This window comes from Gavialis gangeticus, unplaced genomic scaffold (assembly GCF_001723915.1).
Source record: "Gavialis gangeticus isolate Ggan-Ray unplaced genomic scaffold, GavGan_comp1, whole genome shotgun sequence".
Classification (NCBI taxonomy): domain Eukaryota; kingdom Metazoa; phylum Chordata; order Crocodylia; family Gavialidae; genus Gavialis; species Gavialis gangeticus.
Window position 1 is genome coordinate 13330283 of NW_017729018.1, and position 19587 is coordinate 13349869.

General features: G+C 61.3%; 1 protein-coding gene across 2 annotated transcripts in view; it reads right to left on the minus strand.

Moving 5' to 3' along the window:
• Window positions 1–11283: 11283 nt before the first annotated feature.
• YJEFN3 (YjeF N-terminal domain containing 3) overlaps window positions 11284–19587 on the minus strand; it is a 20111-nt gene continuing 11807 nt past the window's right edge. Inside the window, exons 1-6 of one of the 2 annotated variants that reach the window (XM_019513584.1) lie at window positions 19351–19386; window positions 18872–18980; window positions 15267–15377; window positions 14937–15050; window positions 13206–13356; window positions 11284–12111 (exon numbers count right to left, since the gene is read on the minus strand). In XM_019513584.1, the coding sequence (XP_019369129.1) occupies window positions 11912–12111; window positions 13206–13356; window positions 14937–15050; window positions 15267–15377; window positions 18872–18980; window positions 19351–19376 (711 nt within the window). In that variant the 5' untranslated portion in view covers window positions 19377–19386 and the 3' untranslated portion in view covers window positions 11284–11911. Of the gene's footprint in view, window positions 12112–13205; window positions 13357–14936; window positions 15051–15266; window positions 15378–18871; window positions 18981–19350; window positions 19387–19587 lie in introns of those variants that run through there. The other variant, XM_019513583.1, reaches the window with a different exon arrangement.

Consider the following 19587-nt stretch of genomic DNA (forward strand, 5'->3'; position numbering starts at 1 on the left):
ATAATGAAAGGAGTCTGCAAAGTCTTGCAGATCCACCAGAACTTCCATTGCCCGTACCCTCCACAGGCCTTGGGCCAAGTGAAACGCCAAAATGGCATTCTGAAAAATAAACTGGCCAACATGTGTGCTGAGACTCACCTAAAATGGCCAGATGCACTTCCCATAGCCCTTATGAGTATGAGATCTACTGCCAACCAAAAAATTGGGCTTAGCCCACATGAAAGTCTAATGGGAAGACCCATGAGGCTCCCCGCCTCGCCACCTGTTGCCTCCCACTTTTGCGATATACATTCACTTGATGATACCATTCTGGACTATAGTAAGGTGCTAATGAAGTGTTAAGGCTTTTCATTCACAGGTACAGGCAGCTCTCCCCAAAGAACCAGATGAGCCGTGCCAGTCTATCCTGCCTGGAGATTGGGTCCATGTAAAAGCCCATCCATGAAAGTCATCACTGAAACTGGCCAAGTTTGCTAATGACACCAAACTTTGGGGCAAAGTATCCACACCAGAAGACAGGCAGGTGATCCAGGCTGCCCTGGACGGGCTCAGCAAATAGACGGATGAGAACCTGATGGTGTTCAACACCAAAAAATGCAAGGTCCTCCACCTTGGGGGGCAAAACCTGTAGCATCCTTATAGGCTCGGCAGTGCTATGCTGGTTAGCACTACAGATGAAAGGGACTTGGGGGTCATCACTGACCACAAGATGAACGTAAGCCTGCAATGCGATGCTGCGGCTAGTAAAGTGACCAAAACGCTGGCTTGCATCCATAGATGCTTCTCAAGCAAATCCCGGGACGTCATTCTCCCCTTGTACTCGGCCTTGGTGAAGCCACAGCTGGAGTACTGCGTCCAGTTTTGGGCTCCACAATTCAAAAAGGATGTGGAGAAGCTTGAGAGAGTCCAGAGAAGAGCCACGCACATGATCAGAGGTCAGGAAAACGGACCTTACGATGACAGGCTGAGAGCCATGGGGCTCTTCAGCCTGGAAAAGCACAGGCTCAGGGATGATCTGGTGGCCACCTATAAGTTTATCGGGGTGACCACCAGTATCTGGGGGAATGTTTGTTCACCAGAGCACCCCAAGGGATGACGAGGTCGAACGGTCATAAACTCCTCCACGACCATTTCGGGCTGGACATAAGGAAGAACTTCTTCGCTGTCCGAGCCCCCAAGGTTTGGAACAGACTGCCGCCGGAGGCCATTCAAGCACCCACTTTAAACGCCTTCAAGACACATTTGGATGCTTATCTTGCTGGGATCCTTTGACCCCAGCTGACTTCCTGCCCCTGGGGCGGGGGGCTGGACTCGATGATCCTCCGGGGTCCCTTCCAGCCATAATGTCTATGAAATCTATGAAATAATTTATCATATAGCAAAGATCTGGTTTCTTGTGGATCTACCTCTGTGAAAACTGCATTGATAATCCCCTAAATTTTCTTTTATATTTTTGCAGTAAGATGTATGATAATATTTTACATGCAACTGGGAGCAGAGCTGTCCTTCTCCAGCTTCTGGAGTCTGCTTTGTTATAAATTGGGCATGTAATGGCCTCTTTCCATTCATCCAATCTCTCTCTCTCTCTCTCTCTCTCTCTCCCCCTCTCTGATTAACAGATCAGTTTTATGGATTGTCCCAGCTAGCCAAAGTCATCCTCCTTCAATGAGTTCAGGCCCAATGCTGTTAATCCCCAATGGTTTCTATTCTTTAGGTGCTAACGGCCTTCCAAAATGTCACCCCAAACCAGAGACTCTCTCAGGTTCAGCTGCATCGGACGTGGGCCTGCCCCGCTCTTCCCCCGGCTCCTCGCGGCTCAGACGTTCCTCAGTCTTGCTGCCATCACTGTAACTCGACCCTTTTCCGCGAGAAACTTCCCTGGTTCATCCTTATCTTGCTAACCTTACTCTAAAACGCCTTTTCCTGCCGTACCTCCTCAGGAAGTCCCTCATTTCCTCCCATTATCCTTTTTCTTCCAAATCATCCAGCGGCTTTCTGCAATAATCTCTTCTGACGACTTCACCAGTTCTGGTTCTCCTCCTTGCAGAGCTGCACGTGCGGTAATATTTCTGTTAGTCTACAAGCCTTTTTCCCTCATTGCTTTCCTGGTCTCTGTGGCTTCCTTAAACCAGGGTCGTCTTCATCTCCCTTTGACTTTTTCCCCAAGACTTTCACTGCAGCAACACTTTTTTCATGATTTCCCAATGTCTGTTGCCATCTTTCTCGCTTTCTTTGGCTGCCAACATTTCAAGCTGATATTTCTTCATAACAAATGGTGTCTTCAGTTTTTCAGGATTAACGTTGGTCCCCTGATCCTTATCGCCTTTGGCTGTGCTAGTTCTTGATCCTGGCTTCTTGGTCCTAACTAGAAGGTGAACTTAATGATCTAAAATACACTGACCCCTTAGCAGACATCCACGGATGCCACTAAAGGTGGATTGGGAGTGTGGCAGGAAGCCACCTTTGTTTCTCCCCAAAATCTCTGCTTGGTGACAATGTGATTAGGGTGGGCCCAGCAGAGGAGACTGCACCTTTACCCTCTCTCTTAGGTAACCTGAGCTGGCTACAGTCCTGAGGGAGGGGGGAACCCGGTCCCTCTGCCCAGGGTATCACCTACCTGGGTGAGGGGCTCCTACCTGGTGGGCTAGAGTCTGCCTGGGAACTAGTGATGTATTTCAAATTGGTTGGCCGACAGTCAACCGGGGCTGGCCTCCGTTGGACCAGGTGAACGAGGTCACGGGCTATATAAGTCAAGACTGCCCAGGAGGAGGGGGCAACAGCCATGCGGGGGACTCGGGCATGGAGAGGAGTTTTACCATCTGAAACTGGCTCTCTCCCCCATAGCTCAGGAGTGGGGAATGGCCTGCCTCTAGAGGGGATCTCCAACAGCCTCGGGATGATGCTTGTGAGTAAGCCACTCGAGAGCTGGGTAGATACCTAGCTGGCAGTAACCCAGATGCGTGATCAAAGGGCTGCCTCAGCCAGACTGCTTTGCTCCATGGGATTTCTATGATATCGCTCTATCCTGTACCCTACTTTCACCCTACCCCTGTAATCAGTACAGTTCTCCTTTGTGACCGGTGTAGGAGGCTTCTTGAGGGGTGGGTCTAAATTATGCCTAAGAGGCCCCTCAGGTCTGTGGACTAAGGGAGACTTTACTTTTTGGCCCCTGACTTGGGGAAGTGCCCCAAGTGCCTGTACTGGGTCGAGTACCCATAGGACTAGTAGGCCTGTGTTTCCCTGAGGACACAGGGCCGAGACAGTCACCTCTCGGGGTGGTGGCAGCTACATTCCCCCCAGGGAAGCGAGTGTGCTCCAGGAAGGGGGTCGGGCGGATGTGAGGCGCCCCAGGGAGGCGCTTGGAGCCGGGAAGGTGGGCGGGTACAGGGAGGTGGGGGCTCGACACAGGAGCGCCCCCTGCTGGCCCACAACAGGGAGCAGTGCTATTACAGTGTCTGGGAGCCAGTCTTGTGTGCAGCCACGGCTGAGTCAGCTGCAGAGAAATTGTATGCCAAAATTTGAAGAGAGACCATTGGACAGGCTTATGGATGCACAAGATTTCATGACTTTGACTAGAGATTCACGGCGCTGGGCTGGAATATCCAAAAAAGGACTTGGAGATGGTGGGAAAGCAGGGCTGGCAGGGTCCTCAGGATGTCACGTCTAGTCCAGCTCTTGCTCCAGGCAGGATCGGCCCAGCCAAGGGTCTGTCTAAGCTGCTCCTGAACCTTGTTCCAGGGATGGAGGTTTTGCAGCCTCTCTGGGCAGCCCGTCCCATGGCTGGATCACCCTCAGAGTCAGACAGTGTCTCCCAGCCCCTGGTCTAAATTCCCCCTGCTTGCCTTGGTAGGAATTTGTTGGTGTCACCTGCTCTTCTCCAGACTAAATATCCCTCGGTGTTCAGCTTGCTTCGTAAGCGAGGCTTCCCGGGACCTGAATAATTTTTGCAGCTCTGCACTGGACTCTTTTTCCAACCTGTCCACCTTTTTTTCTTGAAATCTGGGGCCCAAAACTGGATGCAGGACCCCAGGTCTCTCCATTGCTGAACAGAGCGAGAGAAACACTTCCCTTGATTGCAGGTGACACTTCTATTAATACAACCCTGTTAGCTGTTGGCGTTTTGGCAACAAGAACACGCTGCTGGCTCATATTGTGCTTATGGTTTACTATAACCAACCCCCAGGTCCTTCTCTGGAGTATTGCAGCACAGCCAGTCGCTCCTCAGTCTGTATTTGTACCTGCAATTCTGCTGTCCCAAGTGCAAGGCTTTGCACTTGTTGGATCTCATCTGGTTGGTTGTGGATTGTTTTTTCCAGCTTATCCAGGTCATCCTGAATCCCAGCCTGGCCCTGCAGAGTCTGCAACTCCACCCAACTCGGTGTTGTCGGCACACTTGCTAAGTGTGCACTCAGTCCCATTGTCCAATTCATTAACGAAGATATTAATACCCAACCCAGGACAGACCCCTGGGGAACCCCACTTGATACCTCCTCCTAACTAGCACTGACTACTCCATTGAATGCAATGATGCCAGCCACGTTTGCATCCACCTTACAAATGCTTTCATCTAGTCTGTATTTCCTTGATGCAAATGTTGTAGGAAACTGTTGAAAGCCTTGTTCTGCTCCCATCCACAGACTCCGTCACCTTATCATAGATGGAAATAAGGTTGGTCAGGCATGAAATGCTGCAGTGGCGACATGTAAGATTGCAGAAGTGTGATAATCCTATGACCCCAGCTGACTTCCTGCCCCTGGGGCAGAGGGCTGGACTCAATGATCTTTCAAGGTCTCTTCCAGCCCTAATGTCTATGAGATCTATGAAATGACCCCGGTCTTACAACCTGAACATCACTTAATGATAGCAGACGTGCTTTCAAGAGCATGCCACCCATCAAAGAGTCCACAGCTTGATGATCTGGACTAAAATGTATCCATAAGTGTGAAAATGAACGAAGCCTCATGCAATGCATCTCCAGGTATCTGAGACGAGCTGGTGATGGAAACGGCCAAAGACGATACAAGCAGTATGTGAACAAGGAAAGAAAATCTGTTTCCCCCTGTATATTTGCAACATTAAAAATGAGCTGCCAGGGATCTCACAAGTTGCTCATAAACAGATCAGAGATTGATTGCAATGTGTGCCATGGCGAGAGAGAGGCACATTTTGAATGAATATGTGAAGGGCATCTGGGAATGACCAAGTGATAAGCAGAGCCAGAGATGTCTTTTGGCCCTGGATAAATAGTGACCTTGAGGATGGGGTGACAGGGTGCCCAGCCAGAACAACCAACGATGCCCCACAAGCGACTTGCTCTTCCATGGGACAAAGTAGGAATCGACCTGTTGGGAAGATGTGACAAGGGGCCACTTACATTTCCTAGAAGCAGCAATGCTTGAGGGTACCCCAGCGACAACAGCTGTCTGGCATACAGCAGTTGTGTTTGCGTGCCGTGGTGTCCCAAGAGCTGGAATTACTGGCCATGGGCTGCAGTTCAAACCCGGGAATTTTGAGACTTGGCTCAATTGTATCACTAGCGTCGTGAGACCATCCATCCCCAAACATCCCCAGTGCAACGGACTGGCACAAAGTGAAGAACCTGCTTAACAAAGCAAGGGGGGAAGAGGATCTCTGCTTGGCACCACCCCGCTACGGCCCTGTGATGTGGAGAGTCGCGCATGGGACTTCGCTACAACATGTGTATAAACTCGCTCCCTGACACGGGTCCAAAATGAAGGATGCCAAATCATCTGTGATGATGCGGAAAGGACCGGGCAAGTACGGTCAGATGCAGCGTTGCTGCAAAGGGGTAAGACCTCTTTCACCGTCAAATATGAGGCAGTGCAAGCTTGGCCAGATGGACACTGGCTGGTTAAATCTGTGCTAACCAAAAAGGAGTCACCTTGATCACAAATGAAGGCCAAATGTGAAGAAGGCATCACAAGCATCTGCTCAAAATCCCTGACCATGAGGATGTGAACAAAACTGGACCAGAGACACCAGCTGACACTCATTTACAAGACCCACAACCTGACCCGGGGGGCACATTGAAATTTGGACAAGGATAAAGGGGGCTGGTGATGCAGTAAAGCTGGAAGATTGCTGACGTGGCCAAAGAGATTGATGGAAAGGTCTGAGTCTGCGAGGGTGGCTGCTGTCTGAAAAGCATTCATTCAGTCTGGCATTTTATAAAAAGGGGAAGGTGTGACACGGAGAAAGTGCTCCTGGGAGCGCGGGGTCTCCAGGTACCCCAGAGACAGTCTGGCTGGGGCTGGCGTGGCAGACCCCAGACCATCGCAAGGGCAGTAGCGAGACCATTGCCTCTGCGCTGCCTGTAGCTCTGTATGGCTATTCCCGGATAAAACAGAGCCATTGCAGACCTCCAGCCTCATCAAGTCTCTCACCCCCCAGCACAGGCTGCAGCAAATGGGGATGGCCCTGCACCCGTCCCAGCTGGGCAGGTCTGCTGGCCCCCTGCAGAGACTTGTGGACCCCACGGGTCTGCAAGGGACATCTCTGGGGCCCATGCTAGTATTGGATCAGGGTGCTTTTAATTCTTGCTGGTACCTGGGAGGCAGTGGAGCACCCAGCCAGGTCTGGCTAGCCATCGTGCCAGCCCAGCAAGCCCTCCCGCGCTCCAGGGAGCTTGTCTGATGCCCCTGCCAGTCGCCTCCCTCTGACACCCCCAGCCCAGCTCGTGCCGCTGCCTCGGTCCAGTTTGGGCTGCCACCGGCACATGTGCACGCAGCGATCGCTCTGGGGCAGGGAGCGGGACTCCATTTGGTGTGGCCAGACCACCCCCTCCCCCAGCACCCTGGAGTCCCAGTCTCGAGGTGCAAATGCAGCTCAAGTGATGCATTCAGACAGCTCTTCCAGGGCCCCTTGCAGCATGGATGGCTCCAGGGAGTGGTGTCCACACGGGCACCCACATGCACGGAGCGGTGGGGGCTTTGCACCAGGGCAGGGACCGTCCCCGCAGACAGGGAGCCCCCAAGGGTTTCAGAGATGGGTTTTAAGTTCAATTATTTAAATACATAAAAGTTAAATTGAGAGGGGCAGGGGTGGGAGAGAGCCGGTGCCAACCCCACACAGCCCCGCTGGTGCCCCCAGCCCCGGGGCTCCTCAGATGCCTCTCGGTGCCCACTTGCTCCCCTGGCCAGGATGCCATAGCAGGGCCAGGCCCGGACCCGCCGCATCGTGCCAGCAGCTCCAAGGTGTGGGAGGGTTACCTGCTGTGTCCATGTCAGGACTAGTCCCGTTGGGCACCTTTTTCCTGTGCTTTCCCGGTGGCTTGGTCTTGGTCTTGGTCTTGGCCAGGCGAGAGTTGTTCTCCTCGGGCTCTGCTGAAGGAAGTAGAGCGCAAAAGCATTGGATGTTTCCCCCCGTGCTGCACCCCGCCCCCCACTTCCCCTCTCCCCCTCCCAAAATCTGATCACCGGGAGAGAAGGGCCTGGCCTTGGGGGCTTTACCAAAGCTAAGCCTCTAAATAAGAGCAGGGCCTGGGGAGACGTGGTTGCAGGATCCCAGATGCGATGCTCAAATCCAGACAAGCGATTGCATCCGTAGCATGAGCCGACCAGCCCCAGCCCCGTCCCCTAAACCAGGCCCCCGGGAGCTCAGCCACAGCCGCGATGCAGCCTCATCCTCCAGATGGGGCGGCAGGATCCAGGCCGGAGAGTGGGTAGAAAGCAGTCACATTTCAGAGCCTCAAGACAGGGAGCGGTGGTGTCTGCAGGACCTGTGCTAATATAGCCACGGCTGACCTGGGAAGCGGAGGGGGTAGGTTGCGAGGTGGCCAGGCTTGCAGATGAAACCGTTATTCGGAGCGGTAAAGCCCCGGGCGGGCTGTGAAGAGCTAATGAAAGGTGCCTCGGTGAATGGGCAACCTGGTGGCACACGAAATCCAGTGCTAATAAGTGCAAAGTGATGCACGTGGGGAAACAACTGCAGATAGATGGAGCCGGTGCTGGGCTCTACACGAGCAGTCACCGCACAGGGAAGAGCTCTGGGAGGCATCGCGGACCCTTAGCTCGGTGCTTGGCAGCAGGCAGGCGCGGGGGGAATTATCCAGGGGGGATCGCAAACTGAACAAACTCTCATTCTCCCCCTTTCTAACTCTCTGGTGCAGCCACCCCCTGGATACTGTGCGCAGCTTTGGTCCCCACACCTCAAAAAGAGGACCGAAGAGCTGGAAAAGGGGCATGGAAAGGCAACCAGGGCGATGAGGGATGTGGGTTTGCAGCGCCGCTCAAGCCTGGAAGCAGGAGACCTGATGGGAAAGGATTGGGGCTAAAACGAACCGGAGCGGGACGGTTGTTTTGCACAGAAGTGCCGGCTTGCGGCCTCGCTGCCACAAGGAGCGGCGGAGGCTGGAAGCCGAGCCCTGGGCAGAAGGGCTGGACCAGGTCTGAGAGGAAAGGCTGAATGCGGTCCGTAAAGGGGCGGCCTCCGAGTCCAGTGGACTGGTGGCGTGAAAGGGATGGAGCCTTGCCCAGTCTCTCGGGGCCCGAGGAGTAGCACGGTGTCCAGACACGGAAACCCTTTGCAGCGGGGCATGAAACACAGAACACCTTATTCTAACCCAGAAAACAGCCCTGCTTGCACCCCCTGAGCTCTCCCGGCAGCCCCAAACCTCCCTGCCCCAGGCCTCCTGACCTACCCGCCCCAAACCTACCCTAAAGAGGTTGGGAAAACTCTTGACTGGAAAGAGGGGGAGACCTGGGCGGGGGCCTGGCGCAGAGGCAAGGAGAGGCTGCCGGCTGCGGACTCCGCTGCCCTGAAGTCGAAGCAACAGGGCTGCTTGAGTGTGGCCCCAGAGACCGGCCCTGCCTCGAAGAGGCCAGGCTGGGGCATACCTCGGTGCCCCAGGGCTGCTGTGCTTGGAGCAGGGAGTCCTGGGGTGCCCCTGATCACGGCTCCCCAGTGGCAAAGCAGCAGGGAAACTGCCTTCGAATGCGGACAGGGTCATGGGGCAAAAGGAGCCGAGAAGGTGAGAGCCTGGAGCAGAATAAGCGTCCGCCCCGGGCTGTGCGCACGGGTCTCCTCCCACAGGGATCTGCTGCGAAGGGGACGACGTGAAGTCATATGCATGCGATAATACGACATGCAAATAGTACAACCTGCAAAACCCGGGGGTCTTTGCATGTGAGGGGGCAACGAGGAGGGATGTGAAGTAGGGGGAACATGGATGTGCAGAGCGCTGGGAACCCAACAGCCGGCACGGGAAGGTCGGGCTGCCAGGGTCCTCTGGGCCCACGTCTAGGCAGGATCAGCCCGGCCACGTCTCTGTCCCGCTTGCTCCTGAAAATTTCCAGCGATGGAAATGCCAGAGCCTCCTCGGGCAGCCTGTTCCTGGGCTCGGCCCCCCTCGGAGTGGGGAAGTCCTTCCTCGCCCCCATCCTCTACTTCCCCAGCTGCAGCTGGAGGCCCCTGCTCCTAGCCCCGTCCCCTTTGGCCACAGAGACAAGCCCGTCTCCATCCTCTCTGTCACCCCAGGTTGGGTATTGGAGGACTGCGATCAAATCCCCCCCGGTCTTGTCTTGTCCGGACTAAATAACCTCAGCTTGTCCTCGTGTTTCCAGACGCTGACCACCAGCATCCCCCCCTCCACACCAGGGCACAGGGGAGGGCAAGGAAGCCTCCCCCGTGCCCTGTCTGAGCTTCTGGGTGGCCTGTCACCAGGGTCTCTGGGCTGCTCTCGGTGCCAGGTGCAATGCCAGTGCCCTGCCAGCTAGCCCTTGCCCGGGGGACTGCTCCCTGCACGAGCGGTGGAGCGCAGGCTTTGCACCCACGGATCTGCCCGTTAGCCCCCGGGTGCCTGGGGAGGTCAAGTGACTCTTCCCAGGCCAGGTCACCGGCCTGGACCCTGGACCCAGGCATCCAGCGCAGCTCCTCGGGGTGGGGGGTCCCAGATGGCTTCCAGGTGCGGCATCTGGGGGCCGGTGCAGAGCACCCCCAGGAGCCGGAGCCCTGGCAGGGATGTCGGCTGGCTGTGGCTCCTTGCACCGCAGGGGTCCCTTGGAGCCAGCAAACATCTGGCCTTGCTTTATAGCCCCCGTCTGCTCCCAGACACTGCGTGTGGCGCTGGAAACACACTCGCCCTTGCTGTGCACCACCCCTCGCCCTGTGCTGGGGGCTCCAGCACTGGGGGCCGGGGAGCACAGCACCCTAGGGTCCGCAACCAGACAGCTGCATGCAGCCCCGAGCACGGGGGGGGTCTGCTGCTGGCCCTGCAGGGGTGGGGCTCCCGCGGCCCCCTCCAGCCCGAAACGGTCATGCAGGTGGGAGCAGGAGGCAGGTCCCACTGGGTGTCGGGCAACCTCACCTCGAGCCCCCGCACAGTGGAGCGCAGCCAGGAGCAGCAGGGCGGGCGCCAGGCCCACCATCGCGCCTGCCCCGGGGCCTCGGCGTGCAGCGCGGCTCAGGTCCCACCCGTGGCCCGGCCTGGCCTCGTCTCCCCTTCCTCGGTGCAGTCCTGCAGCAGGTTGATGGGCAACTGGAAAGTCCCGGGCGCCGCGGGTCTATATAGGAGGCCTTTCCCTGGCTCGCTCCCCCATTGGTTTGTGCCGGGAGCCGGCAGAAATAGGACACGGGCTGTTGTGGTTTGGGCTGGAGGGATGTCGAGAGGAAAAGCAGCCCAGCTGGGAGGCGCTGCCCCGTGCAAGGGAGCCGTGTTCGTGCAAAGCTGCTAAACTTGGATGCGCTCGGGAATGCGGCGGGGGGGGGCCAAGAGCTGACGGTGCCGGTGCCGGTGCCGGTGCCAGGCTGGCTCCGGGGAAGCGCCGCAGGAAGGGGGTCGGGAGCCCTGGGGTGCTGGGGAGCGACCCCAGCCCTGCTCCTGCCCCGCTCCCTTGTCAGCAGAGGGAATGGCTCCAGCGGCAGCTGGAGGGGACACAGGGTCTGGACCCGGGGGTGCTCAGCACGACCTGGCTGGCGGGCCACCCCTTCCTAAGGCTGAAGTCTTCCGGGTCTCGGACTATTTCAGCATCCAGCAATGCCTGTCCTGTGTGAGCTAGAGCCACCCAGGGGCTGCTCTACCTTGTGCCATCCGTGTCCAGCCTGTTGGTCCCCGGAGCCCAGCTCTGCCACCCCAGGCTGGGGCACCCCCAGCCAGGAGTTTTCTAGACCATCCGCGGCGCCCATGGAGGGCGAGGAGAGGGCGGAGACCTGCCTGCACGGGGCTGGAAGCGCTAGCAATGCGCCGTCTGCCAGGCCGCGTGTGGCACTCGCCCCCTGCCACCTCCGTGGACCCAATGAACAGCCGCACACCAGGCAGACGGTGCCAGGCCCTCTTTATTTGCGGGGCTGTGACGGGGGCTCCGGCTGCCTGCTCCCAGCACGCGTGTGAGCGACAGCTCAAGCACTCATGGGCCTGACGGCCGGTCCCTGGAGGCCGACCCCCTGCAAGCAGGTGGCTCGGGTCCCTCCCAGGGATGGGCACTGCCCTGCCTGCTCAAAGGGCAGCCTCGCCTCAGCGTCCTGCTCCCCGCCCTGCCGCCTGGGCACGCCGGACCCCAGCCAGCAAGGTGCCACGGCAGAGAGAGGAGGCGAAGGCATCGGCGCCGATTTGAAAAGCTGCCACAAAGCTGCAGGGCCGGAGGGGCCTGGGCAAGTGGCGGCCGCTCCTGTCCTCCCCTCTCCCCCTGCCCCAGCTCCTCAGGCTACAGCAGCAGGGACTCGCCCCATGTACAGCACCGACCTGCAAATCTGGTGCAGGGAGATGGGCGGCCTGAACCGGAGGGCAGGGAGCAGGTGGGCCCTGGGCTGGGCTGGGCTGGGCTGGGCTTGGGGAGGGGAGTGCCAGGCCCCCGGTGCCGGTGGGTCACGCTGTGAGCTGGGCAGATGCCTGCCTGCCCCTTCCAAGTCCCTGATGCCACCCCGAAGCGTATCCCCGAGGCCGCGGGCTCCCCTCCTAGAGGGAGACCACACACTCGGTGCCCGGGTACTCGGGCAGGTTGAGCTCGAACTTCTTCTGGACGTCGTAGGGGAGGAAGCGGCCGGCCACGAAGTGGAGCCGGCCCAGGAAGCGGGCGGCGCACAGCTTGGGCGCGGCCAGCGACACCAGCACATCGGGGCTGAGGCCCTCGCTGCTCCCGGCCTCCACGTCCCAGCCTGCGGCACAAGGGAGAGAGGAGGCGTCAGGGCGAGGCGACGGCCCCCGACATGAGCAGCAGGGAGCAGGGGACGCCCCCAGGGCCCCGATCCTGCCTCTCCATGACAAGTCCCTGGGGCTCCAGCCCTTGTGCCAAGAGCCCCGGTGATCCCAGGGGACCACATTGAATGCTGAGCTCTGGCTGGGCTTGCCAGGACCAGGGCAGTGGGGGCCAGGCCTTGTGCCCCCAAAATGCGGCTGCTTCTAGGGTGGGACTTGGCAGCTTCAGAGCAACACCTCCGAGGGGGAAGGAAGGTGCATTTACACCGGGGGGATATTGAGAGAGGCCGACGGCAGCTCCCTCCGCTGGAGGGTGCCCAAGCTGTGGGAACAAAGAGCCTTCCCGCCCCCCCCTTGCACAGCACCTTGCACACGGCTGGGAGGAGAAGGGGGGCAACGCGTCCCCCGAGGCGCAGGCTCAGCCCTCAAATGGCTCCAGGATTGTGGCTCCCAGACCTGCAGCACTTGCCCAGGCTGGGGGCTGAGCTCCCTTCGGCAGCCGGCCTCCCCCCACATACCCTGAAGGAATTGGGGGGGGTCAGGATGGGCAACACGGCCACGTCCAGGGGGCAGGGCTGCCCTCACCCAGCGCCTGGCACCCGGCTGCACACGCTGGGACTGGAGGCGTTTGCCGCGTGGGCTCCTGTTTGCTCTTCCCGGGGCCGGGGTGGGTTCCTTCGGTGCACGCTGATGGCAATCCCAGGCCTGCCCCAGACACCGATGTGTTTTTAGATGACATCATGTCTCGGTTCGGGGAGCGTGTTATTTATTAGCAGTGCCCTGAATGCGTCTGGAGACAGGTACTGTCCCCGGGAGCTGGCCCCATGGGAGCGGCGAGGGGCAGCAGCTGGTGGCAATGGGGGGGACTGGCCCTGGGCGGAGGGACCCCAAGCCCCCGGGACAGCCCAGGTGCCAGGGGGGCAAGGAGGGAGGCCTTAGCCATGTCAGAGCCAAGCGCCAGCGCCACTTTCGACTTGGCCAGTCGCGCAGGAATGGACGGTGCGGCGAGGTCCTGCCCTGGCACCTCCCCGCAGGGCATGCCCCGGGGCCTGACCTGAGGGCACATCCAGGCTGACGATGGGGATGCGGATCTGCTTCAGGGTGGCCAGGATGCCGGTGTAGGGCTCCTTCACCTGCTCCGGCTCGGCGTCCACGCCCAGGATGGCGTCGATCACCACGTTGTAAGCATCGTTGATCAGCTGGACCTGGAGGGGGCGAGACCCCGTCAGCCGCCCCGCACCCCGTATCTGTCGGACAGCATCGACGCCCAGCCCGCAGGCACCGCCTCGGCCCCCGGCCCCGCGCCCCCAGCATCACCCGCGTTGCGTGCTGGGCGGTGGGTCCCAGAAACACCCCTCTCCCCACCCTGGTTGCTGGGACCATTCGCCAAGTCCACAGCACAGGGGTTTTTTAATATATTTCATATTCCGGGTCAAATTAGCCAAATCCATTTCAAATTGTATCGATTGAGCAGAAGTTCAATTGTCCCAAAAACCCCACGGATGGAGCAGGCAGAGCTCAGTCCCTCCAGACCCGTGCACGGCGCTGCAGCCAGCGAGCATCCTCCATCCCCGAGCCATCACCTGGGGACTTGAGAGGCTCCCACAGCCATTGGCAGGCCTCCTACGTGCAGGCCCAAGCCCGGAGGTGCCCCCAGATACTACAGGCAAGCATCCTCCACCCCGGACTCTTTAGTCGGGGGCTTCAGAGACTCCTCATGCTGGATTTTAGCCCACAGGTGCTTTTGCCAACCACCTGCCAGCAAATGCAAGCGGTGAGCCGGCACCAGCGGGGACACTCGCATCCCCGCTGCCCCTCAGCACAGCGGGCACAGGGGAGAGAGCTGGCCGGCCGGCAATGGGAACGGGGCGCGAGCTCCCGTCTCGATGTGCAGGGGCCGTCTTCCAGTGGCCTCCTGCGAGGGCTTTTGCTCAGGCCTGACGCAGGCACTGGAGGGGCAGGCGTCTTCTCCCAAGGGAAGCTGCCGCGGGTGCTGCAGCCGCAGCAGCTCGTGCCCCAGCCATGCCAGCGAGCGGTGGAGGGTGGCGAGGGTCTGCCCTCGAGGCACATCTGCCCCGAGCCCTCCGGCCAGCCCCAGCCGGGCACACTGCTCGCAGCCCAACGTGTCTGATCTCCGCGGGGCGCGGTGCCAGGGCTCGCTCCGACGCTGGGCTCAGGAAACAAAAGGCTTTTCAAGCCCGGGCCCTGAGCTGCGGTGCGCCGGAGCCGGCCGGGACAGTGAACTGAGGTCACATTCCTCCGAGGAAGGCCAAGGTTTCCACCGAAGAAAGAGGAGGGGGTGGCCGGGCCCGGCGCGGGGTGGCAGCCGCGGTAATGCCTTTTGCAGGGCCGAGCCCATGACGCTCTCGGCTCGGACTTCTTGGAATCGCGCTGCTTGGATCCGAAGCCCGGAAAAAAGCCATCAGCCTTCAGACCCCGAGTGCAAATGCAGCCCCCGGCACCCCTGGCCTCGAGGAGCTGCACCGTTTGCAGGCAAAGGACTGCCTGACCTGAGCCCCTGCCCCTGCCCCTGCCCCTACCCCTGCCCCTGCCCGGGTCAGCGCTCGGCCTGCAGCCAGGAAACCCGCTTCGATGCTGATGTGTGAGCTTTAAACCCCTGCCCCACAACACACCCGAGACCTGCTGAGCCCCGGGCCCGGCTGGGGGCGTCGGGCTCCTGTGTCTGTAGCGTGGCTGGGCGCGAGAGTCTGGACGAGGCCTGTCTCCCCGTGGGGGTGGCAGGGGAAGTGAGCTGCCCCCCCCCATGTGCGATGGCACCGCTCACCTCGGTGGGCAGGTAGGACAGGAAGGGGATGTCCATCTTCTCACACTGGGTGGTGAAGTCCTGGTACACGGGGGTCGGGGACCGCTTGGGGTAGAAGATGGTCGGCTCGTACTCCTGCGGGTGGGAGGGAGGATGCAAAGCATGGGACCCCCCAAACCCCGCGCCCCGCGCTGCTTGGCACCAGCCCCCTTCTCCCTCCCGCCCTCGAGTTGCTCCCAGACGTGGCTCCAGCCGAGCGGATTGGGCCCCGTCCACGGGAGTCGGTGCCGCGGGGCTCAGCACCGGGCAAAGGCAGGGCCCAGAGCCCCGTGGGGCCGGGGGGATACTCACGAAGACCCGCAGGTGCCGGGCGCACACCAAGCCGATGGCGCCGTTCTTCTCCGGTCCGCACACCACCAGCACCGTGGGCTGCTTCCTGGGCAGCGCGGCCAGGGGGAAGGCCTGGGAGCAGACAGAGGGGTCAGGGGCTCCTGTTTGCACACGCGTGTGCTCCCGTGCGCTCAGCGAGACCCTGCCAGGGCCCCCTGGGCTTTTCATCCTAAGAGCTGCGCAGTCTGCACGGGGAGACGTGTCCCCTTCTGCAATGGAGGTGGCCATGGCTCGGCACCCCGCGGTCTGGGACAGGACGGCTGGGGCATCCCAGCGATGCCCGGGTGCTCCTGCACATTAGGGCCGGGCAGGCCCCGGGGCGTGAGGCTGCTTGGCGCCAGCGACCTGGGAAGCCACCCCCTGCCCCCCATGCACCACCACGGGGGGCTCTGCCTGGGGCGGGTGCATGGCTCCGGGTGCCTGGGGCAGGGCACTGGTCCCTGTCGTGCCTGGGCACAGGCAGCCGGGACACGCTGGCAGGAGCCAGCGCCTCCCTGAGCTCGGCATCCTCTTCCTGAAACGGTTTCCGTGCCCTCGAGTGGGAGCTGGAAGCACTGAGGCACGGCCAAGCCCTCGCTACAAAGCCACCTTTGAGACAGGCTGGGCCCGTGTTTGCAGAGCCGTGCTCGCTCGCTCACTGGCTCCCATCCCTGTGCACAGCCAGCGGGATCCCAGCGCGGTAACGGGGTCCTGGGTGCAGCTCGCAGCTCCCCGGGGCAGGTCTGTTGGGCTTCTCCTCCGGCATGCGACCTTGGGCAACCTGCACGTCCAGCCCCTAGCGCACGGGCCCCGGGCTCGAGGCCACAAAAACACGAGCTGAGCCATGCAAGGGGTGGGACGCTGCACCCAAGGGCTTGCCGCCTCCTGCCCTTGAGGCTTTGAGATCCCAAGTTGCTCGATGAAGGAGGGGGCCTGAATTGCTATCTGCTCCATCTGTCCAGCTCCAAGCGCCGCGGGGCTCGGGTTCAATGAGGCTAGACCCGGTCCCGTGCCCACGTGGAGGCAGGGTGCAGCTGAAGATGTCCCCCCGCCCGGCTTCACCTCTGTGGTCCCGCTGCGGGCTTGGCCTGGCTGGGAGGCCCCGGGAGCCCCTGCGCCGCCCTCGGCCGTGTCCAGGACCAGCGGCAATGCTCGCGGCCACAGGGCAGCACCAAGCCAGGGCCCGAGGGGCCGAAGCTGCTGAACTCGCGCCCCTGGAAGCCAGCGAGGTGACGGGCAGGGGAAGGAGGACCTGCTAAATCCACCCCGGGCTGTCGGTTTTGCAGGAGCCAGCCTGCCCCTGGGTGCCCTGCTCCAGAAACGTGCCCCAACCCCCATGGTGAATCTGCTGCCAGGAGAGGGGAGCCCTTCTTCACCCCAGGGCTTGGGGGGAGGCGGATGACCGTTGCTCCGCTCGGCCCTCCGGCCGGACCTGGCTCCCCGCCCCGGGGGGGACGCAGGCGGTGGGGCCGGGCGCTCCCCTAGAGTGAACATCCCGAGATCGTAAAAGACTCGGCCCAGCTCACGTGCAAGCCATTAACCCCGACGAGCGACACAGGGCGTGCGAGGACCACGGGCGTGGGGGAGGAGGGACCGTGCCGCTGTGCCCCGGCTCTGGCCAGGTACAAGCCGCCGATCCGCGCCGCAGGGTGGGCTTGCCAGGAGCCGCTCGGGACGAGGGCAGAGCTGGGGGCCTCGGCCTCGAGTCCCTGCTGCCCCAGGAGCCGTGGGGACGGACGGAGGCTGCCCCGCGGCGGTGCCAGGAGCCGCCCTGTGCAGGGGGTGCCGCGGCCCCGGCCAGACGGGCTCCAGCTCGGGGGTGAGAAGTGCCGGGGACGGTGCAAGGGGAAGGCCCAGAAACGACGCCGTCTGGGCTGCCCCCCGACTGTCTGATTTGTGGCTCAGGAAAGGCTCCCGCTTCCTGAGAGCAACGCGGCCCGGGTCTCCCTCTTGCCTTCCTACCGAGGGAGGGGGGTGCACGGCTTTGCAACAACCTCCGGAGGAGAGAGACCGCGCAGCGCCGAGTCCTGGCTCCCCCGGAGCTGCCTGGAGCATCTCGGTGTTGATGAAGGGGGTTTCTTGGTACCGAGTTTCAGGTCTGCGGGAACGCGCCGAGTCCGCGGTCTCCAGGCCGAGGCCAAAGCAATTAACCTGGCAGCTCTTCAGTCGGTGCAGTCCTGAGGCGAACAGCTTGGAAACGGGGCTGAATTTTCCAGCTCTTGTGCAGGGAAGACAATACCCTGCTCTGCCTCCCTGCCGGCGCTTGACATTATCACCTAATCCTGCCCCAGCCGGAGCCGCCCGGCTCGGCGCTGGCATTTACTTATGGTCGGCTACTTAATAAGCTCGGTGTTTGCCAGCTCGCTGAAAGGTCCCAGGGCAGGAGGGGGCTCGGCAGAGCTGCGGCTGCACCAGGCTCGCCCGCCGGGGCCCGGCGCGGGTCTGAGCCGGAGCCTATTTTGAAAGTGGTTTGGGCCCCGGCCAAGGCTGGGAGGGAACCAGCCTCTGGCCTTTGCAAACCGGAGTGGAAGCTGCTGCTAATTTAAAGAGCGAAGGCGGCTCCCGGCTCCCGCCCTCGGCTTCCACGCAGAGGAGCGATTCTGCGGCCTGGCTCAGTGTCGCGCCTGCTCCCGCTGCGAGGGTGCCCTGCCAGGCTCCCCGTCTGCTGGGCACCCCTGGTGCCCCGCGGTGTCTGATGCCACATCCCCACCTCTTCTGGACCAGCGTCACCCCGAAACCGGCTCGGCCAGGAGCTGCCTGGCTTGGGGAGAAGCAGGGGGAAGCCGCCCCCTGCCAGGCATCGCTTTTCCTTGCATTCCTAGCTCCTGTGCTCAGTTTGCACCCCGGGGCGCCGGCCCCGCATCCAGCAGCCGAGCGGGGCGCAGGCGCCTGGCAGGACTGCAGTCCCATCCCGCATGAGCCCTCCTGCGAGCCATCGCGCAGGACTGTGTCCTCTGTCGGCACGCGAGCTCTCGCCCTGGCTCCGTGACAGCAGTGCGCAGCACCGGCCCAGACATGGGGGCCACGACTTGGGAACCCACACTAGGAGCGGCCGTTTCTCCGCAAGAGCCGGGAGACACGGCCTCACCCGCCTGCCCGCGTGACTTGGGAACCTGGAGACTTCGCAGCAGCTGCGGCGACGGCTGTTCACACCTACCCTGGAGGCAGGCTGCACCCCAGAGCTGGACGCATGTTGGTGGCTGGAGAAGTGACGTCTCTAACCTGTGCACACGGGGCTGCCATGGGCGGATGGCGCTGTGTCGATGCAAGCCCATCGCAGCTGGGCCGCGCGGTGCAGGGGCGTGCAGGGATCCAGGCGCTGCAACTAGCTACTGAGACGTGGGCCTTGACTGTTCCCCGCGCAGCCCCGCGAGCTTGCAATGGGCAGTGCCGCAGCTCCCGTGCACGGGGGAGCCCAGAGGGGAACAGGCCTGTGCCCGGGTTCAGGCAGGTTCGACCCCCTGGTCTCATCGTGCTCTGCCCTGTTCCTATTGCAACAGGAGCAGGTGCCCATTGCAGGGGCCCTGCCCAATGCGGTGAGGATGAAGCCCCACTCCGGGATGCACCCAGGCCCGTCCTGCTCTTACCTTGGTCACAGCCAGGGCGCAGGCATGGCCCCAGATCTCGATCAGCTGCTGCCAGCCGAAGCGGTAATCCTCCAGCAGCTCCTTCTCCAGCGCCTCGGCCTCCTCCCGGCTGCAAAGCAAGAGGCAGAGGCTGAGGGAGGTGCGCGGGCGTCCGGTCTCCCACGCTCCGGCCAGCAGACGGGTCCCTGGAGCCTGTGCAGCCCCACCTGCCCCCCCGGCAAAGAAGCTCTTGCAGGCTCCACGGGGAGGCCTCCAGACCCGCTGCCTTTGGCCCCCCATGTTGCGGCACCCGGGCACCCGGGGAGCTGGTAGAGGAAGCTGGGGGCTCTCTGGGGGCTGCATGTCCACAGGCCCCTGCCCTGCTGCTCCAGACCCCCGAGACCGGCAGGGGCCTGATGGGCCCCCTCGCCCCAGCACCGTGTCTGGGGACACTGAGGCTGGCGGATCCAGCAGCGCCGGCATGGCAGAAGACCGAGCACCTGCACGATGCCAATCCCCGGGGCATGTCCTTGGTGCCCAGGACGTGGCCGGACGCCAGGCTTGGAGACGGTGACGCTAAGATGTGGGGGGATGTGGGCACACTAGAAGGAAGCAACAGGCTACAATCAGACCTAGACAGGTTACAGGGGTGGGCGGATGAGAATAGGATGGGTTTCAACAGAGACAAGTGCAAGGTGATGCACCTGGGGAGGAACAACCGGCACCATACCTACAGG